General features: G+C 54.2%; 1 protein-coding gene across 2 annotated transcripts in view; it reads left to right on the top strand.

Moving 5' to 3' along the window:
- Positions 1-19,808, top strand: part of REXO5 (RNA exonuclease 5) — a 32,200-nt gene extending 12,392 nt beyond the window's left edge. The window contains exons 8-20 of one of the 2 annotated variants that reach the window (XR_004952530.1): positions 524-639; positions 1,691-1,829; positions 1,979-2,073; positions 3,035-3,137; positions 5,390-5,493; positions 6,216-6,336; positions 7,596-7,700; positions 8,181-8,318; positions 10,753-10,845; positions 11,325-11,541; positions 11,730-11,917; positions 15,258-19,163; positions 19,422-19,808. Coding sequence is in view for 1 of the 2 variants with exons in the window: in XM_016155481.2 (XP_016010967.2) it covers positions 524-639; positions 1,691-1,829; positions 1,979-2,073; positions 3,035-3,137; positions 5,390-5,493; positions 6,216-6,336; positions 7,596-7,700; positions 8,181-8,318; positions 10,753-10,845; positions 11,325-11,541; positions 11,730-11,917; positions 12,804-12,922; positions 15,258-15,339 (1,620 nt within the window). In the remaining variant the exon portion in view is untranslated. Of the gene's footprint in view, positions 1-523; positions 640-1,690; positions 1,830-1,978; positions 2,074-3,034; positions 3,138-5,389; positions 5,494-6,215; positions 6,337-7,595; positions 7,701-8,180; positions 8,319-10,752; positions 10,846-11,324; positions 11,542-11,729; positions 11,918-12,803; positions 12,923-15,257; positions 19,164-19,421 lie in introns of those variants that run through there. The other variant, XM_016155481.2, reaches the window with a different exon arrangement.
- The last annotated feature ends 1,326 nt before the right edge of the window (positions 19,809-21,134 follow it).

Below are 21,134 nucleotides of genomic sequence, written 5' to 3'. Positions count from 1 at the left end.
ACAGAGTAGCCAAGAGCTAAAGTTCTGGTCCGTTACATCACGGCATATGTCCTGGCCTGGCCTGTTGGTGGCGATGTCCTCTTGGACAAATTCCTAGCCTCCCTCTGTGAAGTGGGGAGAATGACAGAGGCTGCCTCAGGGTCATCACGAGGCGATACGTGTGACGTGGCTACTCCTGCTGCATTAGGTGGTGAGCGAGCCTGCTAATGAGGGCCGCCGTGAGCGGCGCCGAGCACAGCGCTGGGGTGTAGTGCACACTCAGTGAATGTGCAGTCGTGATCGACACGCCTGTTCCCATTCATCGTCCTTGAGCTCATCCTTCCCAGCGAAACTGGGCTGTGGCGGTCACCTTAAGTGTGATGTTCAGCAGCCTGCCTAGCTTTAATTTCATTGAAGCCGGATCTTCTGGTCAGCAGAAGGCTGTGCCATGGTCACAGGGACCCCAGCAGGTGAGGGTGGATGGGTAGCAGACTGTTAAAGTCCCACACTTCAGCCGCTGACCACGCACACCCTGGTCTCTCAGTGCCTCACATCCAAGGGGAGAGAGCTGACGCGCATCTCGCTGGTTGCCGAAGGGGGCGGCTGTGTCTTGGATGAGCTCGTTAAGCCTGACAACAAGATTTTGGACTACCTCACCAGGTACGTGCCACCTCGCCTCGAGCTCTTCACAGTGCTGTCAGACAAGGGAGGGGTGAGACGTCATGGGCTAGCCTGGGCTCCTGTTTGGTTACGTGTTATGTATCGTGTCTGCTTACATGTTACCAGAGGAAGGCCTGGGCACCACAGCTGGAAGCTGCCGCGCTGCGGCGCACACCCTCTCCCCCTCTTGCTCGCGCATCTTCCTGTGGCCCTACGTTAGCAGAACGTTACTTTCCTTGTTACAGCTCTCCCAGTTGTAATCATTATCTGGCACCTGCCAAACGGTGGAGCTCTACTCTGATGAGAGGAGACCTCATCTCACAAATCTACACGTCATCATTTGGCAGTCAAATGACCTTAGGGGTTAGTCTGCCATGACCTCAAAAACCAAAACCAAACTAAGGTTTTCTGTAACAGAAATTTGAAGCTCAAAATGTTAGTCTGTCTTTCCAGAGATGAGCATGCAATTTCAGAACGCACACCCTTCAGTGCTTAAGCAAGGAAGAGCCAGAAACTGTTTCTGCCCACTGAAGTTGTACCTATGGATTCATACTGGCAAGCAGAGAGGTTGTCTTGGCAGAATAATTAGAGAGCTCTTAGGAAACGGTCGCGTGTGGCAAAGACACATGTGAGCATATTTGTCAAGCATTGCAAAATTACAGAGTGTAAATGTCTCAAAAGTAGGGATTGGTTAAAGTATGTTACTGTCATATCATGGAGTCCTCTGAAATAGATGTATTGATGTGAAAATGTGTTCATATGAAGAATGACAAAATCGTGTTGTAAAAAGCATGTGCGTTATGATTACACTTTTATAAAAATTAAAGTATACATGAACACATTAACGAAAATATGGAAGGATATTTCCTAAAATAAAAAATTATCTTTGGGTGGTAGGATCATAGGTAATTTTTAATTTGCTCTTATTTATATTTTCAACCTTTTTACACTGAGCATATATTAATTTTTTTTAAATATTCTTTTCAAAATGACTTTCCAGGGAAGAAAACTTGTTAATACTCTGGCTTGTCCATTTCTCTTTTATTAAAAGCTTTTCAGGAATCACAAAGAAGATTCTTGACCCGGTAGCGACAAAACTGAAAGACGTCCAGAGACAGTTGAAAGCGCTGCTTCCTGCCAACGCCGTGCTGGTGGGACACTCCTTGGACGTGGATCTCAAGGCGCTGAAAGTGGGTGTCTGACTCCGGGCTGCGTTTTCCTATTGCCTATGGCCGTTGCATTTGCCGCGAGTCTAAAGCCTGGGGCTCGTCTGTCTCCAGCCCACTTGTTTTTTCCTTCAGCATAGGATGCTACTTATTCTGTTCTCTTTCCTCCTCAGATGATACATCCGTATGTTATTGACACATCATTGCTTTATGTCAGAGAGCAGGGCAGAAGATTTAAGCTAAAGTTCTTAGCCAAAGCTGTTTTGGGGTAGGTTTGTTTGCATGTTATATCGTCCTGACAGATTGCACATAAGTTAGCATACAGTTTCTTATTTAAGCCATATTGAAAAATTTAGGGTCTCTGTTCTCTCCTTTAGTTTATAAACATTATTTTTTATTTCTTATGAATCTTGGGATTGTAACTCTGGAGAGAAATATGACGCAGAAATGAAAAAAATTACGAGAATACAGGAGGGGGTTTACTGTCACAGCTGAGGGTTGATGGATAGGTCTGCCCAGGAAGTGGCAGGAAATGAACCAGAATTTCAAAACAGAACATTCCTGTATCGAATGTATCCTGTTACGTACAAACATGTTTATTATATGAACATGCAGGTGAAAATAGCCCAAAAAGTATTCTGTAGGATTGGTTAAATAAATTACGGTTATCCGAATTACTGAATATTTTGTTTTAGTTCAAAAGAATGTGAAGGACCTGTGTGTGCTGACAAGGAAAGCTAAGATACTGCCGAGAACACAGTGGAGACGCAGACCAAGAGCTGCGTCCTCTCAGACAGCGATACGATGTAGACTAGATGTACACGTATCCCTAGACATAAACATACGCATTCGAAGTAAGATTTAAAAAAAAAAACAGTATTTAAGTGCATATAGACACTTGTATACAAGTAGGAAATTTCTGGAAGGAAATTTTAAACAGTGTTTATTACATCTGAGAAATGCGACAAGGGGAGGGGAAGTGGGCAAGGGGCCGTTCGTTGGGTCGCCTCTTATCCAGATGGTAAGCTCACTGCAGACTGTCATTCCTGACCACTCTACGGCCTCAGTACCTCTCTAGGTCCTGGCGCTTAGGAATGAAGGAATCCCTAGCGTTGCGGTGCAGATCTGATCAGAATGCAAAGTCTTACATGTAAGCAGAATATTTGAGGTGATTGAAAGGACCTATCGTTTAGAAATACAAGTGTGTCAATTTCATCTTGACTTTCCAGGAAGGATATACAGAATCCAGATAAGCTTGGTCATGATGCCAAAGAAGATGCTAGAACGACCCTTGAATTGGCTCGATATTTTCTTAAATACGGCCCAAAGAAGGTTAGTGCCTTTGAGCTGCGCGTTTGCTATTCTTAAAATTACGGGACTAGAACATCTAGATAGTCACAACCCGCCATTCCTGTTGTTACCTTTCTTTATAAAAATGAGAGTCTCATGCAAGCCGAGAATGTATTCAGACTTAAGACCTCTATCGGTAGCATAATGTGGTTATAACATCTTAGTGTCTGAAGTCTGTTTTTAAATACAGACTACTGTGTCTCTAGGACCGAGGGCAATTTCTCTGAACTTCAGTTTTTAGATCCGTAAAATGGGGTCACTCTCTGGGATGCTGGTGAGGGTAGATGAGATAGATACTTCATATAAAGCTCTCAGCACAGCGCCTTGAATATATTAAGCACCATCATGTGTTGATCATTGTAGCTGATGCTAATAATTGTGATAATTATAAAAGCTGTGTAGAATTTTGGTCTGTTGGGGTGAGGAGCAGACCGTTGCTTCAGCAAAAGGACAGTGGGTGCTGAGTAGAACAGCACATGAGGGAGATGTCAAAGAGGGTGTAGTTTCTGATGGACCTTGTCACAGTGCACCCTGACCTCCTCTCCCACCACGTGTGTTGTCACGAGACCATCACGCAAGAAACTGTAGTTCGTGTAGAAGAATAAGCAGCCAGAGTAGTGTTTCATGTCGTGGTGGTAGAAGACATTCTGAAATCTCTTGTTGGGCTTCTAAATAACGACAGCCCTCATTCACGAAGGTCTTACTGAGTGCAGTGTTCTAAAATGCTTTATATTACGTGACCTCCTTACAGCAGCTCTGTGAGTTAACTATCATCTCAGATTGACGTGTGAGTGTTCTGGGGTTCTGGAAGGGTAGGCAGTTTGTCTGGGACCCCACAACTTGTCCGAGGCGGAATTAGGATGCAAACCCAGGTCTGTCAGATCCCAAAGGCTGTCTCTGCTCTCCACGAGAGGTTAGCGGACTGTTCCATAAAGGTCAGATAGTAAATATCTCAGGCTTTCCAGGCCATGCTGTCCTGTTGCGACGACTCGATACCCTGTTGGCGGTGCACAGGCAGCCAGAGCCGCACGTCAGTGCGTGGGCGCAGCCGGGACCAGTAGCACTCCGCTTGCCAAAAGCAGGCGTGGGGCCGGACCCGACGCGGTGACTGGGCACGCCAGCCCCGCTCTGAACCACAGCAGAGGCTGTAAGACCATTGGTCTCGGGACCCATTTACCCCCAAAGGACTTTGGTTTATGTGGATCATATCCATCAGCATTTACCATATTAGAAATTAAATATGAGGGTAGGTAATGTTAATATTTGTTAAAAATATTAAAAAATTACATTAACACAAAAATTTTTATGAGAAAAAAGCATTTTCAAAAAAATTAATGGGAAAAGTGTTGTTTTACATATTTTGCAAATCTCTTTGTCTAGCTTTAGAGGAGACCAGGGACTTTCGTGTCTGCTTTTGCAGTCCCGTTGTGTAGCTGCAGGCGGAGAAGCGAGGGCCTGTGTGCTTCTGGAAGGGTCTCTGGAACCGCCAGGGCTTCTCGAAGCGCGCTCTGCGTTCTCGTGTGCTGCCTCGCGGTTTCCCGTGGCGCTTGCATCGCACTTGGGGAGAACCTAAGGCAATCTGAATTAAGTGTGGACTTTTCGTTAATAACAAATCAATTGTGGTTCATTAATTGTGTCAAATGCACCATGCTAATCTAAGGTACTAATAATAGTTGAAAATGGGAAGAGGGTTTATGGACACTCTGTACTGTCCTTGTAATTCTTCTGTAAATCTAAAACGATTCTAAATAAAAAGTTTGTGTCCCACTCTCGCAGCTCCCACGTAGTCTCTCACTGTATGGAAGGAGCTAGAATAGACATCATGGTTCTGCATGAAACCAATAAAAGGTCTTTTTGGATGCTGCTGTAAAAGCCATGCTTTCACCATTTCTAAAAGGTGCATGTTTGCGGAGAGTACACTTCAGGTGCCTGGCTTCGGGAGCAGGGAGAAGCCAGAGCTGCCGCACATTTTCACTTGGCCCCGCCTAGCCTTTTCCTACGCCCGCCCGTGAGCGACATCGGCTGCTGGCGACAGATGGCCATTCTAGGCGGAGCCGCCAGAAACCATCCGGTAGCTCTCGGATCCCCCCTGGGCCTACGCCAGTGGCAAAGCCACTGTCCAGAGAGGCAGAGAACACCGCCTGAGTGGGTTTTTCTTGGAGTTTGTTTGTTTAGATTTTTTTCTTTTCTCTTTTTTAACCTCAGATGCTTTTACCACTTTATTTTCCTCCAAGATTGCAGAACTAAACCTTGAAGCTCTAGCTAGTCAACATGAACTGCAGGCAGCAGACCAGGAGCCAAGCAATGCAACAGAGGTAGCTCAGCAATCGAACAAAAGGTACCATTCTCCAGCTCTAAACGAGGGCCCAGACAAATGGGGTGTGTTTCTTGTTTAACAGCAAAACCTGAGATTTCGTTTTTCCTCTGTCGAATCTACTAAAAAACCAATAGTGTCATATAGTAACATCCTTCCACCTCAAAAACCATGGAGGGGAAACTATACCACCTTCTGCCCTAAGTAGTATCTCTTTTCTGATTTTCTGAACCTGGTAACTGCCCTTAAAATGATTGATTGAGTGATCGATTTTAAATAGGGCGTTAATGTATGCTGAACTGCATAACATTAAGGGAGATAATAGACGAGCGGGTATTTGGAGCAGAAGACGAAAGACCGTAGAAGTCATCTGCAGCCTCGAGAAAGCAGGCTCAGAGAGGTTCGCGCCTGCACCGTCGTACGTGCCAGAGCCTTAGAGTCTGGCCCCCTCTCTGGTAGAGAGCTTCGAGGGCATTTGTGTATCTGCCCTCTCCCTAAAGTGGGGCAGCATTGTCCCGAGGGACGTCTGCCTTGGTGGACCTGTCCCACGTCTCAGCCGTCCAGTAAGGTCTGCACGTCACACAGGATGGGCGGCCGGTGCAAGTGAGGAACTAAGTTTTAATTGTCATTAATGTTCATTTCATAGCCACATGTCACGAGTGGCTCTGAGACAGCGCAAGCGCAGAGGAGTGACCCTCGGGTCGGGAGGCGCTGCCGTTCTCACCGGGGTCTCTTGTGCTCCACAGTGTGTTAGAATGCTTGGACTCAGTGGGTCAGAAGCTCCTTTTCCTGACCCGGGATGCAGACACTAGCGCGCTTTCTTCTGCCAAAAACTGTCGGACTATTAAGTGCCTTTCAAATAAAGAGGTGAGTGACCTGCTGTCTCCCCGAAGGCTGCGTGCAGAGCAGAGGGGCGTATGATCCTTTGTAACACGTGCGAGTGTCAAGCCTTTCCTCATCAGCCGCCCAGCTGCCATTAGCAAGCCAGGTCTGCCTCTCGTCTCGTGTGGAGTGCTTTGTCCCGATTACGCCACAGCACTGTCTGCTTCCAGAGCTTAGAAGGCCTGCGGCTTTGGCCTTGCACACCACTTTGCATCTTTGTTCTGTTTCCGGTTTGTGGAGATGTCTGCCTTGGTTTTCAGCTGCCTGTATCATTTTTGCGTTCTTTTTGTGTTTTCTCTGTCGTCGCTGCATGGGAAGAAGGGATGCCTGAGAGCGTGAGCTTCAGGGCGTGGGAGGGGCGTGAGCGGGCATGCAGCTCGCGCAGATTTCCTCACCCCTTTGGACGGGATGCCTCCTGGCTGGCTCTGTGTTGCTCCGGGCGCTGCAGCCTCTCCCCATCCTGCGTCCTCCCCGGGGCGTTGCGGTCCGTCTGCCCTCAGTGTCTGTGGGACAGCGAGGACTTGAAGCTTCCTGGACTCTGTCTTGCTGATGTCGCAGGTTTTTTTTAAAGTGTTATTTCTTTTGAAAATGGTGCTGCTGGGAAGAATCGGGGGTTCACAGTGCCCTTGAGAGCGGCGGGCGTTGGCCTCGTCTGTCTTTCCGCAGGACCTTTCATGTCCCCTCATCTCCTCCCTTCCCTTCACTGCATGTCTCCAGGGGCATGGCTTCTTGTGCCCGTGGGTGATTCCCGGAGCCCTGCTGCTCCGAGGCTGCCACACCTCTTCCCCGGGTCAAGCGCAGTGCACATCAGATCCTGACCTGTGTCCATTCTGGCATTGCGCTACGCTTTTCCATTCTGGGGATGATTTTGTTCACTTCATCCGAGTCTGCCCTGGCCCCTGGCTCTTCCCAGCCTCCTGCGCTGTTCCTCCTGGCTCCTCACTCGCCGGCGCCGGGAGCCGTGCCGGCACTCCACGCGGAGGAGGGCCGGGGGCTGTCGCCGTGTCTGCGTTCCAGCAGTGTTGAAGGGTTGGGACGTGTGTGGTTTTCTTCTCTCTACTGATGATGTGGTTTTTCTAGGAGGCTGTGTGGTGCCACCACTTTCCTCCAGACGTTAAGCTCAGCCCTGTCATTGCCTGTGAACACGGGTGAAGAGCCGACCGTTGTCGCTATCCCCGAGGCTCGCTTCTGGGAGCCCCACAGGCTACTCGGGCCCCCGTCACTGGGCTCTGCTCCCTTCGCAGGTGCTGGAGCAGGCCAGAGTGGAGATCCCCCTGTTCCCCTTCAGCGTGGTCCAGCTGTCTTTCGAAATGCTTTCTCCTGCCCTCACAGAGGAGATGAACAAACGGGTGAGTTGGATGGTTTCTGCTAGGTGAGTGCTTACCTCACTGACTCACAGCCTCCTGCGCCGAGTCGCGCACGCTGCGTGAACGGAGCGGTGTGTTCCTTTAGATTTTTTGTACGTGTATATTAACATTTTAGAAAATACCTTTTTGTAAACACGGGCTTCAGACTACGGATATTGTTTTGCAACTTTATATTTTCATTCGCAACTTTATTCATTTCACTTTGCGCACATCTTTCTGCGCTGTTACGTGATTTATTTCCCTTGGCTTTGTAGTTTTCCGTAGTACGAGATACCGAGCCATTTCAGCATTCGTGCTTTACAGATTTCTGCTATTCTGCATAATCCTGCAGTGAAATAATGTCTGTATCTTTGGCGGGGGTTTGCGTTGAGAAATTCCTTGGAGTGGAATTATCCCATGCTCTTGACTCATGATTTCGTTAGATTTGACTTAAATCGCTGTATCCTGCCATTTTTCTCGTAGATGAGGATCAAGTGGACGGAGATCTCCACGGTCTACGCCGGGCCGTTTAGCAAACACTGTGACCTCGGGGCTCTGCGGAAGCTGTTCAAGAGCTTCGGCCCAGTTCGCTCAATGAGCCTCGTTCTGGAAACCCACCAGGTAGCGAGTCCAGGAATGCAGGTTCTGACCTCCTTCCTTGGCCCCCGGGGCTGTTTGGATCGCGGGTGCCAGGGAGGGGAGCGTGGTTGTCCCCAGCCAGTGTGAGGCATGCCGCGTCTCATGGCAGCGGTTGAGTTCTTGACCCACGAGAATATGTACCCAGTGTTGCTAGAGCTTCTGATTTTTTTTTTTATTTTGAGAATTAAGAAATCTGCCACTTTTCATAGGTTGGTTTCAGTTTTCTTCCATATCATGTAAGCCAGACCAAAAATATGTCTCCTGGATGAATGTAGCCTGTGGACTTCCTGCTTGTGACCTCATCCTGAAATGACAAAATGCCCTTTCAAGTCTATGTCTTGGGAAGTGTCTAGGGTTTACCTCTGAGGTAGGCTCTTAGCAGGGGGGAGGGGACGTGTGGGAGCAGCTGTGGCGGGGCCGGTATTGTCTGTGGCTCTTCAGTCTCTCAGAGTACGTGTTGTTTATTGGTCTCTTATGTTAAAATCCATACTGTTTAAAAAGACTTAGCAGGAAGTTTCCACCTTCACGGTCATAGCAGGAAGTCAGCCTATAAAGGCAAGTTATTATATGAAGCAATAATGTTACAAACACATGGTATGGAAACAGAGAAAACCAGGGAAATAACTCAAAGTCGAAATGGCTAACAGAATGTGGTGACACTGGGAGCGTCCAGTAGAGGAAAGGTGGCTGGGGACAGGGCTTGAGGGAAAACTTCTCACTGTAAAGTGTTTTGTGCCTTTAGAATTTTGACCTAGGCTATTAACCTGGTGCACCAAACTGTTATGTTTAATAAGTACTTCACATGACAACAATTATGATGTTTAATAACTTAAAGGGATTTCTAAATGATCTAAGTACAGCATCATAAACGTTTTAAATGTGCTTTCCCTAAATCTTAATGTCTTTACTTAAAAATAGAAATAAAAAGATTATCCCTGGGAAGATGGTAAGGGATGGTAAGGGATGTCAACGACTGCCATTTCTTCCACAGTCTTTCACTTTTCTTTATTTTTGCTAAACATACCCAGAATTTGCCTTTTTAACCGTTTTTAAGTGCACAGTTCAGTGTAATTAAGTACATTTTATCCAGAGCCTACTTATCGTTCTAAACTGACACTTTGTGCCCATCAAAGAGGAACTCCCAGCCCTCTCCCCCGGGCCTGGGACCCGCCATTGTCCTGGTGGATCTGCCTGCTCTGTGGACATCATATGAGTGGAATCTTAAATATTTGTTCTTTCACATCTGGCTTATTTCACTTAGCATGTATTTCTTCAGTTTTTCCATGTTATAGTTTGTGCCAGAATTTCATTACTCGTCAAAGCCGAATAATGTTCCATTTATGAATATCCTGCATTTTGTTTATCCATTCATCCATCGAACATTTGGCTTGTTTTCTATCTTTTGGCTATTCTGAATAATGCTGCTGTGGACACGGCTGTGCAAATACCGTTTTGAGTCCTCATTTTCAATTCTTTGGGGCATACACCCAAAAGCAGGTTTGCGGGGTTAAACGATAACTGTTTAATTTTTGGAGGCGTCGCCGCACCGTTCTCCACGGCAGCGGCGCCATCTCGCCCGCCTGCAGCGCTGAGGCTTCCGGTTCCCCCGCCACCTCGGACGCGCACCCTCCGTGCTTTGAGAGCAGCCGTCCCGGCGGATGCGAAGGGTGTCTCTGGCTCCGTGCCGGCCCTTCGCCATGTCTGGGGAACTGTCTTTAGGTCCCTTGCCCATATTTTAACCGGGTTGATTTCTGCCCTTGGTTTTTAGGAGTTCTCTGTAATGCTTTTAGATCTGAATCCTTCATTAGATACGTGATTCGCAAACATTTTCTCCCCTTCTATGGGTTGCCTTTTCACATTGTTGGTAGTGTCCTTTGTGGTTTTTAGTTTCGATAAGTCCGGTTTGTCTTTTATGTGTTACCTGTGCCTTTAGTGTCACGCTTAGGAAGTCATTGCCAAATCCAGTGTCAGGAAGCTTTTCTGCGGGAGCATCTCCACGGGGATGCTGTGGCTCCTGTGCGCACAGCAGGCACGCAGTCGGTGTGACAGGGCCGCGCGCCCAGTGGGAGGACCTAACGTCCGGAGCCTGGGGGCAGCTGCCGGGAGTTAGGCTCACGGGACAGGTGGGAACCTGTGTGGAAAGCAAGTTGCGGAGTGAAGAGTTAGTCAGTGCGTTCCCCATTCCACGCGGGCGAGGGCGCTTCGGTTTTAAGTGACAGTTACAGGTCGTTCATCTGAGACACCACGTCCTGAACCTCAGTGATGCCTCTTACACTTGGGGATCTGCCGCCACCGCGCAGCCCCGCCTAGCAGGGACGTGGGTTCTGGCGGCTTGGCCCCTGTGCTTGCAGCCCCTCGCCCGCCCCGTCGGCAGTGGGCCTGGGAAGCAGACGCGAGGAAATCTCGTTTCCTGCAGCCACACTTCTGTGTGCAGTACGAAGTCCTGGAAGCCGCGCAGCTGGCCATAGAGTCCTTGGACGGCACCGTGGTGGAGGACACCTGCATCAAGGTAGGGTGGCCCGGGGACGCCAGGGCAGCGCCGGTGGCTCAGCGCCGGCCCGCGTCTCCGGGTGCCTAGACGCGGCAGCTTCGTTTCGTCAGGATCAGCTGGGGCTACGCGCGGGTCTTCCTTGTCCTCTGCCATTACTTGGAGTCTGGACTCTTCGTTTGAGGTGGTTGTTGTGGCTGCCTTTCCTCAGCTTTCAGGGGACCGCATGGTAGTGTTTGAAGTTTCTTATGCAAGCAAGCAGTTTCACGGGGGTAGAAGGCAAGGAGCTGGCTTCGCTGCAGGGTGAGGGGGAGCAGGGGAGGGAGGAGCGTGTGTCCACCGAGATGTCACGGTTTCGTCTTGCTTATTAAGTCACCACAGTCCTTCAGGCGGTTACCGATAGCCTCCCTGCCCCGGTGAGGAAGCCGCAGAATTCAGTTTCCTGCTTGTGTGTCACAAGCCTGGCATGGAAGTTGCGAACGCCGTCTTTCCCTGATTAGGTGCAGAGGCCCGTGACCGAGCTCACCCTTGACTGTGACACCCTCGTGAATGAGCTAGAACGAGACTCCGAGAACCGAGGCGCCGTATACCTGGCCGGAGTGAGCAGAACCTTCAAAGAGCGCCTGCTGCAGCAGTCCAGCCTCTTCTTGGGCCTGGAAGCGGTCATCTTACCCAAAGATCTTAGAAGTGGAAAGCCGAAGAAATACTGTTTCCTGAGTAAGTGCGTGCCAGGAGCGTAGCCTCGGGGAAGGGCCTGGGGATGGTGGTAACATGAGGGCAGAGAAGGGACCGGTCACTGAGGCAGACTCCGGGCCAGCCAGGCCAGCAGCTCCCATTGGGTGCTCCGGCTTGGCGACTGGCATTTTCGCGCCCTTGATAACAGAAGCGGGTGTTGTTGCTTTCAGAATTCAAAAGCTTTAGCAGTGCCCAGAGGGCCCTCAGCATCCTCACAGGCAAGGACTGGAAGCTGAAAGGCAGGCACGCCCTCACCCCCAGGCACCTGCACTCGTGGCTGCGGAGCTCCCCTCCCGAATCGAGACGGCCCCCGGGGCTCCGCGTGGTGCCGCCGCCTTCGGAGCAGCAGGCCTTGCAGGTGAGCGCAGGAGTCTGTCCTGGGGTCCCGGGGAAAGGTGGCCGCCTCGGTTTGCTGGCTCTGGGAGTGGCCTTCTGAGGTTTGGGGACATCAGGAGAGTGCTGCTCCAGTGACACTTCGGCCTTCGGTCTTTCCCTTCTGCCCCGGGTTCGCCTGTTTCCCTCTCGGATCTCTTACACTTTCACCCCTTCCCCGTCTGCCAAATCAGGTGCTTTTCTGTCCTCCGGGGAGATTCTCCGAGGGACTCTGGGGTGACAGAGGAGGCCGGGGAGCTGAGCACGTCTTTAGTGATCTCGGGTTTCCCAAAGTGTGCTATAGACATGATGAATTTTGGCGATCATGGATGGTCCTCATTTTTAATTCTTATAGTTATGAACTCGTTTAGCGGCCTTTAAAATACACAGCAACTGCACTAAATGTGTGGTTTCATAGGTAGTATTATCTAGACGAGGCTAAGGAAGAAATAGATTCTAAACTTTAAAAAACACCATCAGAGGTCTAGACCAGCAGAAGGGTGAAGGGAGGCGAAGGGCAGAGTTCATTCTCGTTTCCCACCTAGCGGATGAGAAGTAGAGGCCAGAGCTGCTGAGTGACAAAGGTCACAAAGCTACTGGACTAGAGCTCTCATGGTGATGGGGCTCCCTCGGCTCAGGGCCCTGGAAGGCCCCTCTGCGGGAAGGGGAAGCCGCTGTCCTATAATGACAAGGCCCAGGGGTGCTGGGGTGGGCAGGGGAACCCGCGGTGCGCTCCAGCTTAGGTTCCAGGTTTATGCAGAGCCTTTCTTGGGATCGATCCCATGGCCCTAGAGCCTGAGACAATGTCGCAGCCCCCCAGAGGTGAGCTGCAGGTGCTCTGGCTGGACGTCAACACGTGGCTCTGATCCTAGGCCCTGAAGGTGGACTACCCGAAGATAGCAGCCTGGCACTGGGGCCGGAAGATAGGGAAGCTCTACTGCAGCCTGTGCCCGGGCACCCTCTGCCTCATCCTGCTGCCGGGCACCGAGAGGTGAGGACTGAGGGTCGTCCCTTCGTGCTTCTGGCCTCTGGGCTCGAGCTGTTCTTAGAGGACTGCTGCTGCCGTCCAGGCGCGTGAACGGGGCCCTCCGTGAGCCGTCTCTCGATGCTCGCGATGCCAAGAGCCAGGTGGCGCGCTCCCACGGCACGTCCCCGTCGGCAGGCAGACCCTTCGGTCCTGCAGCCTCTGGAGCAAGAGGCAGCTGCCTGAGCCACTCGAGTAGAAATGGCCACGAAGTCCTGAGGCAAGGCTCAGGCCTCCCCTGCCCGCTTCCCCTCTGCCACCGCCGTCGGCTTCTAGGAGAGAAGGGCGCGTTTCGCCGAAATCTCCAGGAAACCTGAGTGGGACCGTGGGCCCAGTGCCCTCCAGTAAGTGGCCGAGCCACCTCCCCACCTCCAAATGGGGGCTTTGGAGCGAATCAGTGATTCTCAAGCCCTTTTAACTATAAACCCTTTTTTGAAAGAAAAGCCGGCGTGAAGCGCTGGCCGGCGCAGGCGCCCGGCGGCTCTGCAGCGGGGGAGCGGAACCGCGCCGAGGGCCGCGCGCGGCGGGGCTTCGGGGGCCGTTTGAAAATCACCGGATCGAATTATTTCTCAAAAGGTCCTTAAAATTCTGACCACCCAGGATTCCTAGGCCCAAGGTCCCACATGACAGAACATTAACGCCTCGGGCCTTGAGGCTGGGCCAGCGTGGGGGAACCGCTGCCTCCAGGGGCAGGAGCGAGTGGCGGGCGTTCCCGCCGAGGGCCCATCTTAGCCTTTCCCGGGCTGCGGGAGGCTAGCAGCAGGCGCAGGGTGGCCGCGCGGACGCGGCGTCGGGAGGCAGAGGGTGGCTCGGCACCAGCTCACGCTCTCGTGGTGCTGTGACCAGCCGAGGGGGCCGGAGCGTCGTCCTTCCCGGGGTGGGCCGGGGGCTCGGAGGAGGGTTAGGCAGCGGAAAGGCTTAGGATCGGACCGAGGCAGAGTCCCAGGGCATGTTGACCAGTCCGGAGGAAACTCCGGAAACAGCACACCCCGCAGTAGGGAAGGTCACCCTCTGGTTTCTGCAGCCGCGTCGATCACCCCAGGCGCAGGAGCACGCGTTCCTCCAGGCCGGAAGCCACCGTGTTCCCCGGGTTTGGCCTGTGCAGCCAGCAATGCCCCCGAGGAGGAAAGGGAAGGGCCGCTCAGGCAGGGGGAGCAGAGAGAACAGGCCGCCCCACGCGCCGCCCCACGCGGGAGCCTCACCTGGCTCTCAAGCCTGTTTCTGCTGGCTGTTAAAATCGGCATTGGCACATTGATTGTTGTAATTTACCAAACCCTCATTGTCAGGTCCGTGCTAAACATATTTTTGGTTGATGTGGTTGAATCCCGTTTAACAGAGAAAAGGGCTCAGGTTAGGCTACTTACCCGAGGTCACACAGATGGCAGGCGCACAGTCAGGGTTGGAGTCCCCACGACCTGGCTGCAGTACCGCTCCCAGCATGCACAGCTCCAGCCTGGGACCGGGAAGGTGAGCGCTGAGCCCCAGTTCCGGCTCCTGCTGCGGCCCGCAGTGCCTGAGGGCTGCTCCCCGCCCCAGCCCCAGCCCCGGAGTGCTGGCTGCAGGGCACAAGGAAAGGGTTTCCTAAGCTGGCTCCTAAATCCTAAGCGCTTTGCCTTTACAAAAATTATCAAATGACTTAACGTTTTGTAAAGTTTTTCAAACAGTGCCTGGAACATGGTAGGTGCTACTAGCGTTTTTTAGTAAAATGAACAAAAGAACAAACTTAACGGCAATTTAAAAGGACTCCGATGGCAGACTGCATGACCTGGTTCTACCACTGAGCAGTTACGTGACTTGTACGAGTTACATCTGTGAACCTGTTTATTTGAAAAGTGGACGGAGTAACTGTCCCTGTATCCCTACCTACATTAGGCACAGGAGCTGTTTGGAGGATCAAGTGAGAACATGCGTGAGGCGTTCAGAACGGCGCCTGGTGTGCGAGCGCTGTATGTTACCTGCCACCTGCCATCGTGTGTGGTCCTCAGAAGCCCCGCGAGGGGGCAGCTTAACTGTTGAATGGTCTGACGGCTGCAGAAACGGCTCAGCTTGAGCACTCACCTTTGGCTGAGATGCGCCTCCCAGCAGCTGATGGCAGAGCTGCTCTTGGCCTCTGGGGCTAGACAGTGCTCCCACTGGGCCGTTTTCAGCGGGCAGCTTTCCACGAGCTGTCCACCTGCCCTCTCACCCCCACACCCCCCCCATGGCGCCCACACCCCCGAAAACCTCACCGCCTCCGCCCACGCGGCCACCGCCATCCATCCGGCCCGGTGGCTGAAAACCTGTCTTCACCCATGTGTTGCAGCACCCACGGGTCGCTCCCCGGCCTGGGACTGATGGGGATAAAAAACGAAGAGGAAAGCGTCGCCCCGAACATCTGTTCGTGAGTCTGCCCGCCCCGTTCCAGGCCTCGGCGTGTCCCGCGCGGGCAGAGGCAGAGAGAAGTCAGGTGCAGCCTCTCCATCCAGCACACAGCTCTGGGAAACAGTGCGCCAGCTGGAGATCTAGTTCGTTTACGTGGTATGAAGAAGTTTTCAATAAATGCATAAAATTTGAAATTCCTCGTCTTAAGATGGCAGGCAGAGGGGACCCAGCTTGTCCTTCCTCTGCGTCGCCGGCGCGCAGGTGTCTGCTCCCCGCAGCACTCCCCGCGCCTGGCCGTGGTCGTGGCGTCTGCGGAGCGCGATTCCGTGAGGCAGACTGTTTTCTCACTGACAGCTGTGCCGAGCTTGGATGGACAGGTCGGCCGAGCTGACAACCTGGCAGGTCCACGAGACGAGCGAAGCGTCTTAGCCACGCCGGCAGCCCCTCGGCGGCTGTCCTTTAGGTGCCGCCCCCCACCGCAGCACACCTGTCCTTGGCACTGGGAGTCCCGGCGCCGAGCCAGGGCTCTGCCTGTCCGTCCGCTCCCAAACTGTCAGCATGCCTTCCGCACCCAGGCTGCAGTACATGTCACGCCGGAACACCCCGTACGCTGGCCCGTGCGCGGGGCCCGCGTGGAGGGAAGGCCGCAGGGTTATCGCCGTGGCATTCTAGGCAGCCGTTTTTAAAGGGACGTGTGCGTGGGTAGGTTAGAGAACTGCGGGCGGTCCAGAGCCCCCAGCTGTGGCCCTGGGAAGCTCGCATCGCTGCGCGTGGGACAGTGCTGACGACCTCACAGAACACTCGGGGTCGCATCATGCGCGGAGGGTCACGGAGCAGTCTGTGCCGTCAGAGTCCATTGTGCAGGAACAGATGTACGTGAACACACGGGCTTGGAGCACAACCTGGGAGGCTGCGTGCCAGGATGCTGGCAGCGTTCATCTCTGGCACGGGCCTGGCAGGTCAGGTTTTACCAAACGCTCTTCTCTGTGCGGGCTGCTTAAAAAAAAAAAAAAAAAAAAAAAACAGCATACATTGTTTTAATAATTAGAAGACGTCTACTTAAATTCAGCTGTCAAGGTTGAGCATCTGAGGCAGCGTTTAAATCCTGATAAGTAACTTGGAGACGACCTGGCCTTATGGGAAAGTGGGACCCAGGGGCCAGAACCGCGGAGCTGGATGTGGGTGTGAGCGCTGCACCTGGAGCCTCCCTCGTAGAGACGAGCGCCCCGGGGCGCTGCCAGCTTCCCCGGCGCTGGGCCCCATCCCGCCCCCATCCCGCCCCACCCCTGCCGGGCGCCCGAGCCCGGGGAGCCTGGCTGCTGCTCGCCTCTCGAGGCTCCTGTCCCCAGAGATGGTGCCTACGGCCTTCAGAGGTGGATGGGCCTGGATGGCTCTTGGGCCCCTCCACTCCTGGGCATGTCACTTAACCTCATCTGAGTCCGTTTCTACGGCTGTTAACAGGAGAAAGTCCCCCTTTTAAGGGTTATTGTAAAAATTCAAAGACCCAGTTCACATACATTAGTTTTCCTCGCAACCCATTTCCTCACTTTTAAAATGGGGCGTCAGTGCGTGCTTCCCGGGGTTGTCAGGAGTGAGGGAGGGCGGGCCCACGGGGCGTGTCAGTAAGTGGCATTCACCGAGGACTCTTCCACGTGCCATAGTGGCAGGTGAGGGCTCCCTGTGCACTCACTACCTCTGCTCCTCGGAGCAGCCCAGGCCGTGCCCCTCGGGGTGGGGGGCCAGGCCCCCGAGGCCTCCGGGGCCGCGGTCTGCACACGCTGTTCTTTCGGCCGGCGCTCCCACCTTGCGGAAGCCAGAGCGGCCGGCTCGGCCTCTTGCGAGACACACGTTCCACTCACGAGCGCGCTGTGCAGCCCCCTCCCACACCCGTCTGGGCAGCGGGCGGGAGAGCGGCCCCAGGGGCTGTGACAGTCGTCCGGCGAGGCCTGGGCGCCTCGCTCCCCACTCTGCTCTCGCCCACAGTGGGCCTGCGGGGCACTCAGCTGTGTTCCCATTTTTGTAAATAACCTCCTCCCTGTTATAAAGGAAGCTCACGGATGCAAACTGGGAAAATTCAGAAAACTTAAAGATCACGGCTAATCCCGCCACTCGGAGTCAGGGACCACGTCGCTTCGGCAGCGGTAGTCGAGAGCAGGGTTCTCGACAGCTGCGTGACATTCCGCCTTCTGAACGGCCCCGCTGTCGATGCTGCAGTTGTCCGCAGATGGAACCGGCAGCCAAGCGTATCCCCGCGCTTACACCTTTGGCACATGACGCGTCCTGAGGGAAAAGTCTTAGCAGCAAAATTACCGGGTTAAAGAGTAAGAACACTTAGGGTATTTAATTTCAGAAAGTTTTTATCCTGCGTTTGCTAAATATTTGTTTCAAATATTTACCCATCTGTTAAGCCACAGGTTTCATTTCTATCATTTTCATGCTGTTTAGATTGGCACCTGCTTTTTCCAGAAGCTTTTTGGCTGGTCGTTTCTCCTCAGGGAGGTGGTGATTGATGTCTTGTGCCCGATTCTGTTTCCCGCTCCTCCATACTGAATTTTTAAGGCCCTATGGATTAAGTACAGCGTCCATTTGTCAATTATCACAAAAGATGTTTTGTTTCTTCACTTTAAGGTTAAGCTGTAGACATTTGTTCTTTTACGATTTCTTTTTTACTTTTACGCTTAAGGTCTTCATGGATCCAGAGATGAAGTTAACATCCACTGAATGATTTAACTTATACCTTTATTCCTTATGGAATTTATTTTGGCATATGGCAAATTTCCCCCAGACATTTAGATTTTACCCAGTCAGTTACCTTACCCAGCAGAGGAGGATGCCTCCTCTGTCGTATAAGTCCACACGTGTGCTGCATGTATGTAGGCCTGTGCCCACGTTGTCTTGTTCACCGGGGTTCAAACTGGTTTGGAGCTCTGTATCTTAACTGACGAGCAGCGTCAGCAGCACCACCGAGGCGGACGCGGCGGGGCCCGGGGAGAGTCCCCACGGGCGTGGGTGACTGTGCGCCGCTGCCTGCACCCCCCTCACTCCTGAGGCAGAGGAGCAGGGCCGGGCCATCACATGGGGTGGGGGGGGGGGGAGAGTCACACCCGGATGAGCGCCAAAGGCTTTCCTAGGGCAGGGCATCCTCAGGAAACGGAAAGGGGAAAGGTCGGGCCGGCTACCCCGCCTCCCTCTGCCCTGCGGCACTGCCTTCAAGTGGACCGTCCCCGTGCAGGTAAGCGCACCTGGCCACCTGTGCAAAGAAGCTGCCGGCCCCTCCTCTAACAGAAGATTGGGTTTCCGCCGCACGCAAGCCACGCCGGCCCCGACCCGCAGGCTCCGCGAGCTCGCACCTCGGTTCCTTTCGCTGTGACTCCCCACCCCTCTCCCTCTGGGGCCCAGGCTGGCTCAGCAGCTCGCAAGGGCCAAGGCGCCAGACACGCCGCGAGCCAACTGGGGGTTAAGTACAGGTCTGAGAGTTCACTTAAGTGAGGGGAAAAATCCACCCTCTGGATTTCCTTCCAGCCTCCATCTGATGCTGAGCCTGGTAATAAGGGAGGAAAAGCAAAGAGAACGTCCTGGCTTGCTGAGAAAAGCCGTGGAACGCTCCGCCAGCGAGGGGGGGTGCAGCCACGACTCCCAGGCTCCTTCCAGCCAGAAAGGAAAAGCCACGGGACGTGCTTATTTTCCGGAGGCGGCGTGAGGCTGGGAATCCTCAGGAAGGCCAGCAGGGCCGCCATCAAAGAGAGAAGGTGGCCAGCCAGTCGCTTTCCTGAGTGTAAACAACCCGACGGAAACCACAAAGGCAGCCAAGGGTCTCGAGTGGTCCACCAGCATCAGACTCCCAGGCGTAAGCCAGGGGGGACCGTCAGGGAGCACGTGTAGCCTCCCCCCCCCCCCCCGTCTTCCCCTGTGTGGCGCAGAGGGCAGCTGGGCCACGAGGGGCGGTGAGGTGACAAGGCGCGTGTGGCCGCGCCACCCCCACCCCCCGACCCCCGAGTTCCCCGCATGAGTCACCTTTTGGAAAACTTAAACGTCTGCCTCAGGTGCTTTATAAACACTTCCTTTTGAATCCTAACACTGAAGGAAGTAAGTCTTGATTTTACAGATGAGTGGAAGGACCCCGGAACTTCGCTAACTTGCCGGAGGTCCCCCAGCAGCGGCACGCGACGGCCTCGCCCTGAGCCGCCAGCCCGACAGACGCCAAGGCGCCACGCGCACGTCTGCCTTCTGCTCCGCACGGGACACCGCGTCCGCTCCCAGGCGAAGACGACCGTGTAGGGAGTGGCCCTGGGACGCCTCGTTTGCTTTGCTACAAGTACTAGGGACCCCACAGGCCCCTGTGCTCGGTGAGTGGGAGTCTGGGGACCCTCATGTCGCCCACATTTTCCAAAGCACAGGGCTTGCTGTCCAGTGTCATGCTGGAAGAGGCCCCTGGGCGTGAATCTTGCTCCAGAATAAAGCCATCGGCTGTTTACTGCTTTGTTGTCCAGAATTCTCAGCCGTCCAGTAAACGAGCTTATTAACTCCAACAGCACAGGGGACCTTCCGAATAAAGGAATGCTGACAAAAACGATGTGGACAGAAACGTGTGCAAACGTTAGCAAAGGTTCTCGGGCCGCCCGGAGGCGGCGGCAACAGCGCGGAGGACGCAGAACCCGGGCGCCGACTCCCGTGGGCGGGTCCGAGCAAGCCCAGGAGGCCCTGACACGAACCGAGGGGAACCCGGAGGCGGAGGGCCCCCCGAGCCCAACGCGCCCCCGCAGCGGGCCGCGGCAGGGCGCCTGTGCGACGAGCTTGGCCGGGCCCCGTTCTGCTTCAAGTTCCCCCTCTGACCCCCGGCCTCGCATCCGCTAGTGCAGCAGGTGAGAGCGGCGAGTCACGGACTCGGGCCGCGACCAGGGTCAGAGGGAGGACGCTCCCCACCCCCCAGCACCTGTGTGCTGGGGACTCACCCACGGCAGCTGCCGGAGGCGCTCGCTTCAGCCACTTCCGAGATGGGTGTCGAGCCAGGGAGGGCGCGCAGGCCGCGTGCGCCAGGCGCCCAGCACAGGCTCAGCCCCCAGGGGGCGGGGCGGGGACACAGGACGCCCGGGCCTGGTCTGGTCGGAGGCGGGACCCGATGGGTCCGGAGAGCTGCCCGCCGCCTGTCCTCCCTGACGCACGGCCCCGTCCGTTACGCCAAAGGTCTGTGGCCACAGCTCCCCCCAGGCGCCATCAGATCCAGGAGACGGACCGGAGTGAGAGAAGGTCCCTGACAGCCGTCCCCAAGCGAGCCCCAAGGAGCACTGTCCGTCACTGTGACTTTCGAGAGCCCTTCCGGCTGTTTAAACGAGACGCTGCTGGAGCCCGCAGGGCACGGCTCGGGCGGCTGTTCAGGTCCTCACCACGCAAACGTCAGAGTCCCGAGGAGAAGCGAGGCAAGCCCCGGCCCTGCCAGCCCTCACCCGGGCCGTGGGGGCGGCTCTGTCCCCCCCTCCCCAACAACTTCACTTTAAATGGGGCAAAACCACACGAAATGCAGATGTTTGGGTTTTTGACCTGTTTGACCCAAGCGCGTAGCCCAGTCATCTCCCGGCACAGGCACGCGGTTTGGCATGGCGGAGTCCGTGAGGCCAGCGCCAAGTGTGGAGCCCCCTGCGGCCCCCCAGGGGCCACGCTGCCCGCCGGATCTGCACGCTGCGTCCTTGGTGGGGGCTTGGCTGAAACTCTGGTCTCCACCCAGCTCCAGATTTTTACCAGGAGTTGGTTTGGGCTCTTGGCCTCCCCACCTCCCCGCCCCCGATGTGGGTGCACCTGGCAGGGCTGAGGGGGGCCTGCT

This window comes from Rousettus aegyptiacus, unplaced genomic scaffold (assembly GCF_014176215.1).
Source record: "Rousettus aegyptiacus isolate mRouAeg1 unplaced genomic scaffold, mRouAeg1.p scaffold_m13_p_8, whole genome shotgun sequence".
Lineage (NCBI taxonomy): Eukaryota > Metazoa > Chordata > Mammalia > Chiroptera > Pteropodidae > Rousettus > Rousettus aegyptiacus.
The sequence above is the reverse complement of the archived record's forward strand: the minus strand, read 5'-3'. Positions and strand labels throughout refer to the sequence as shown.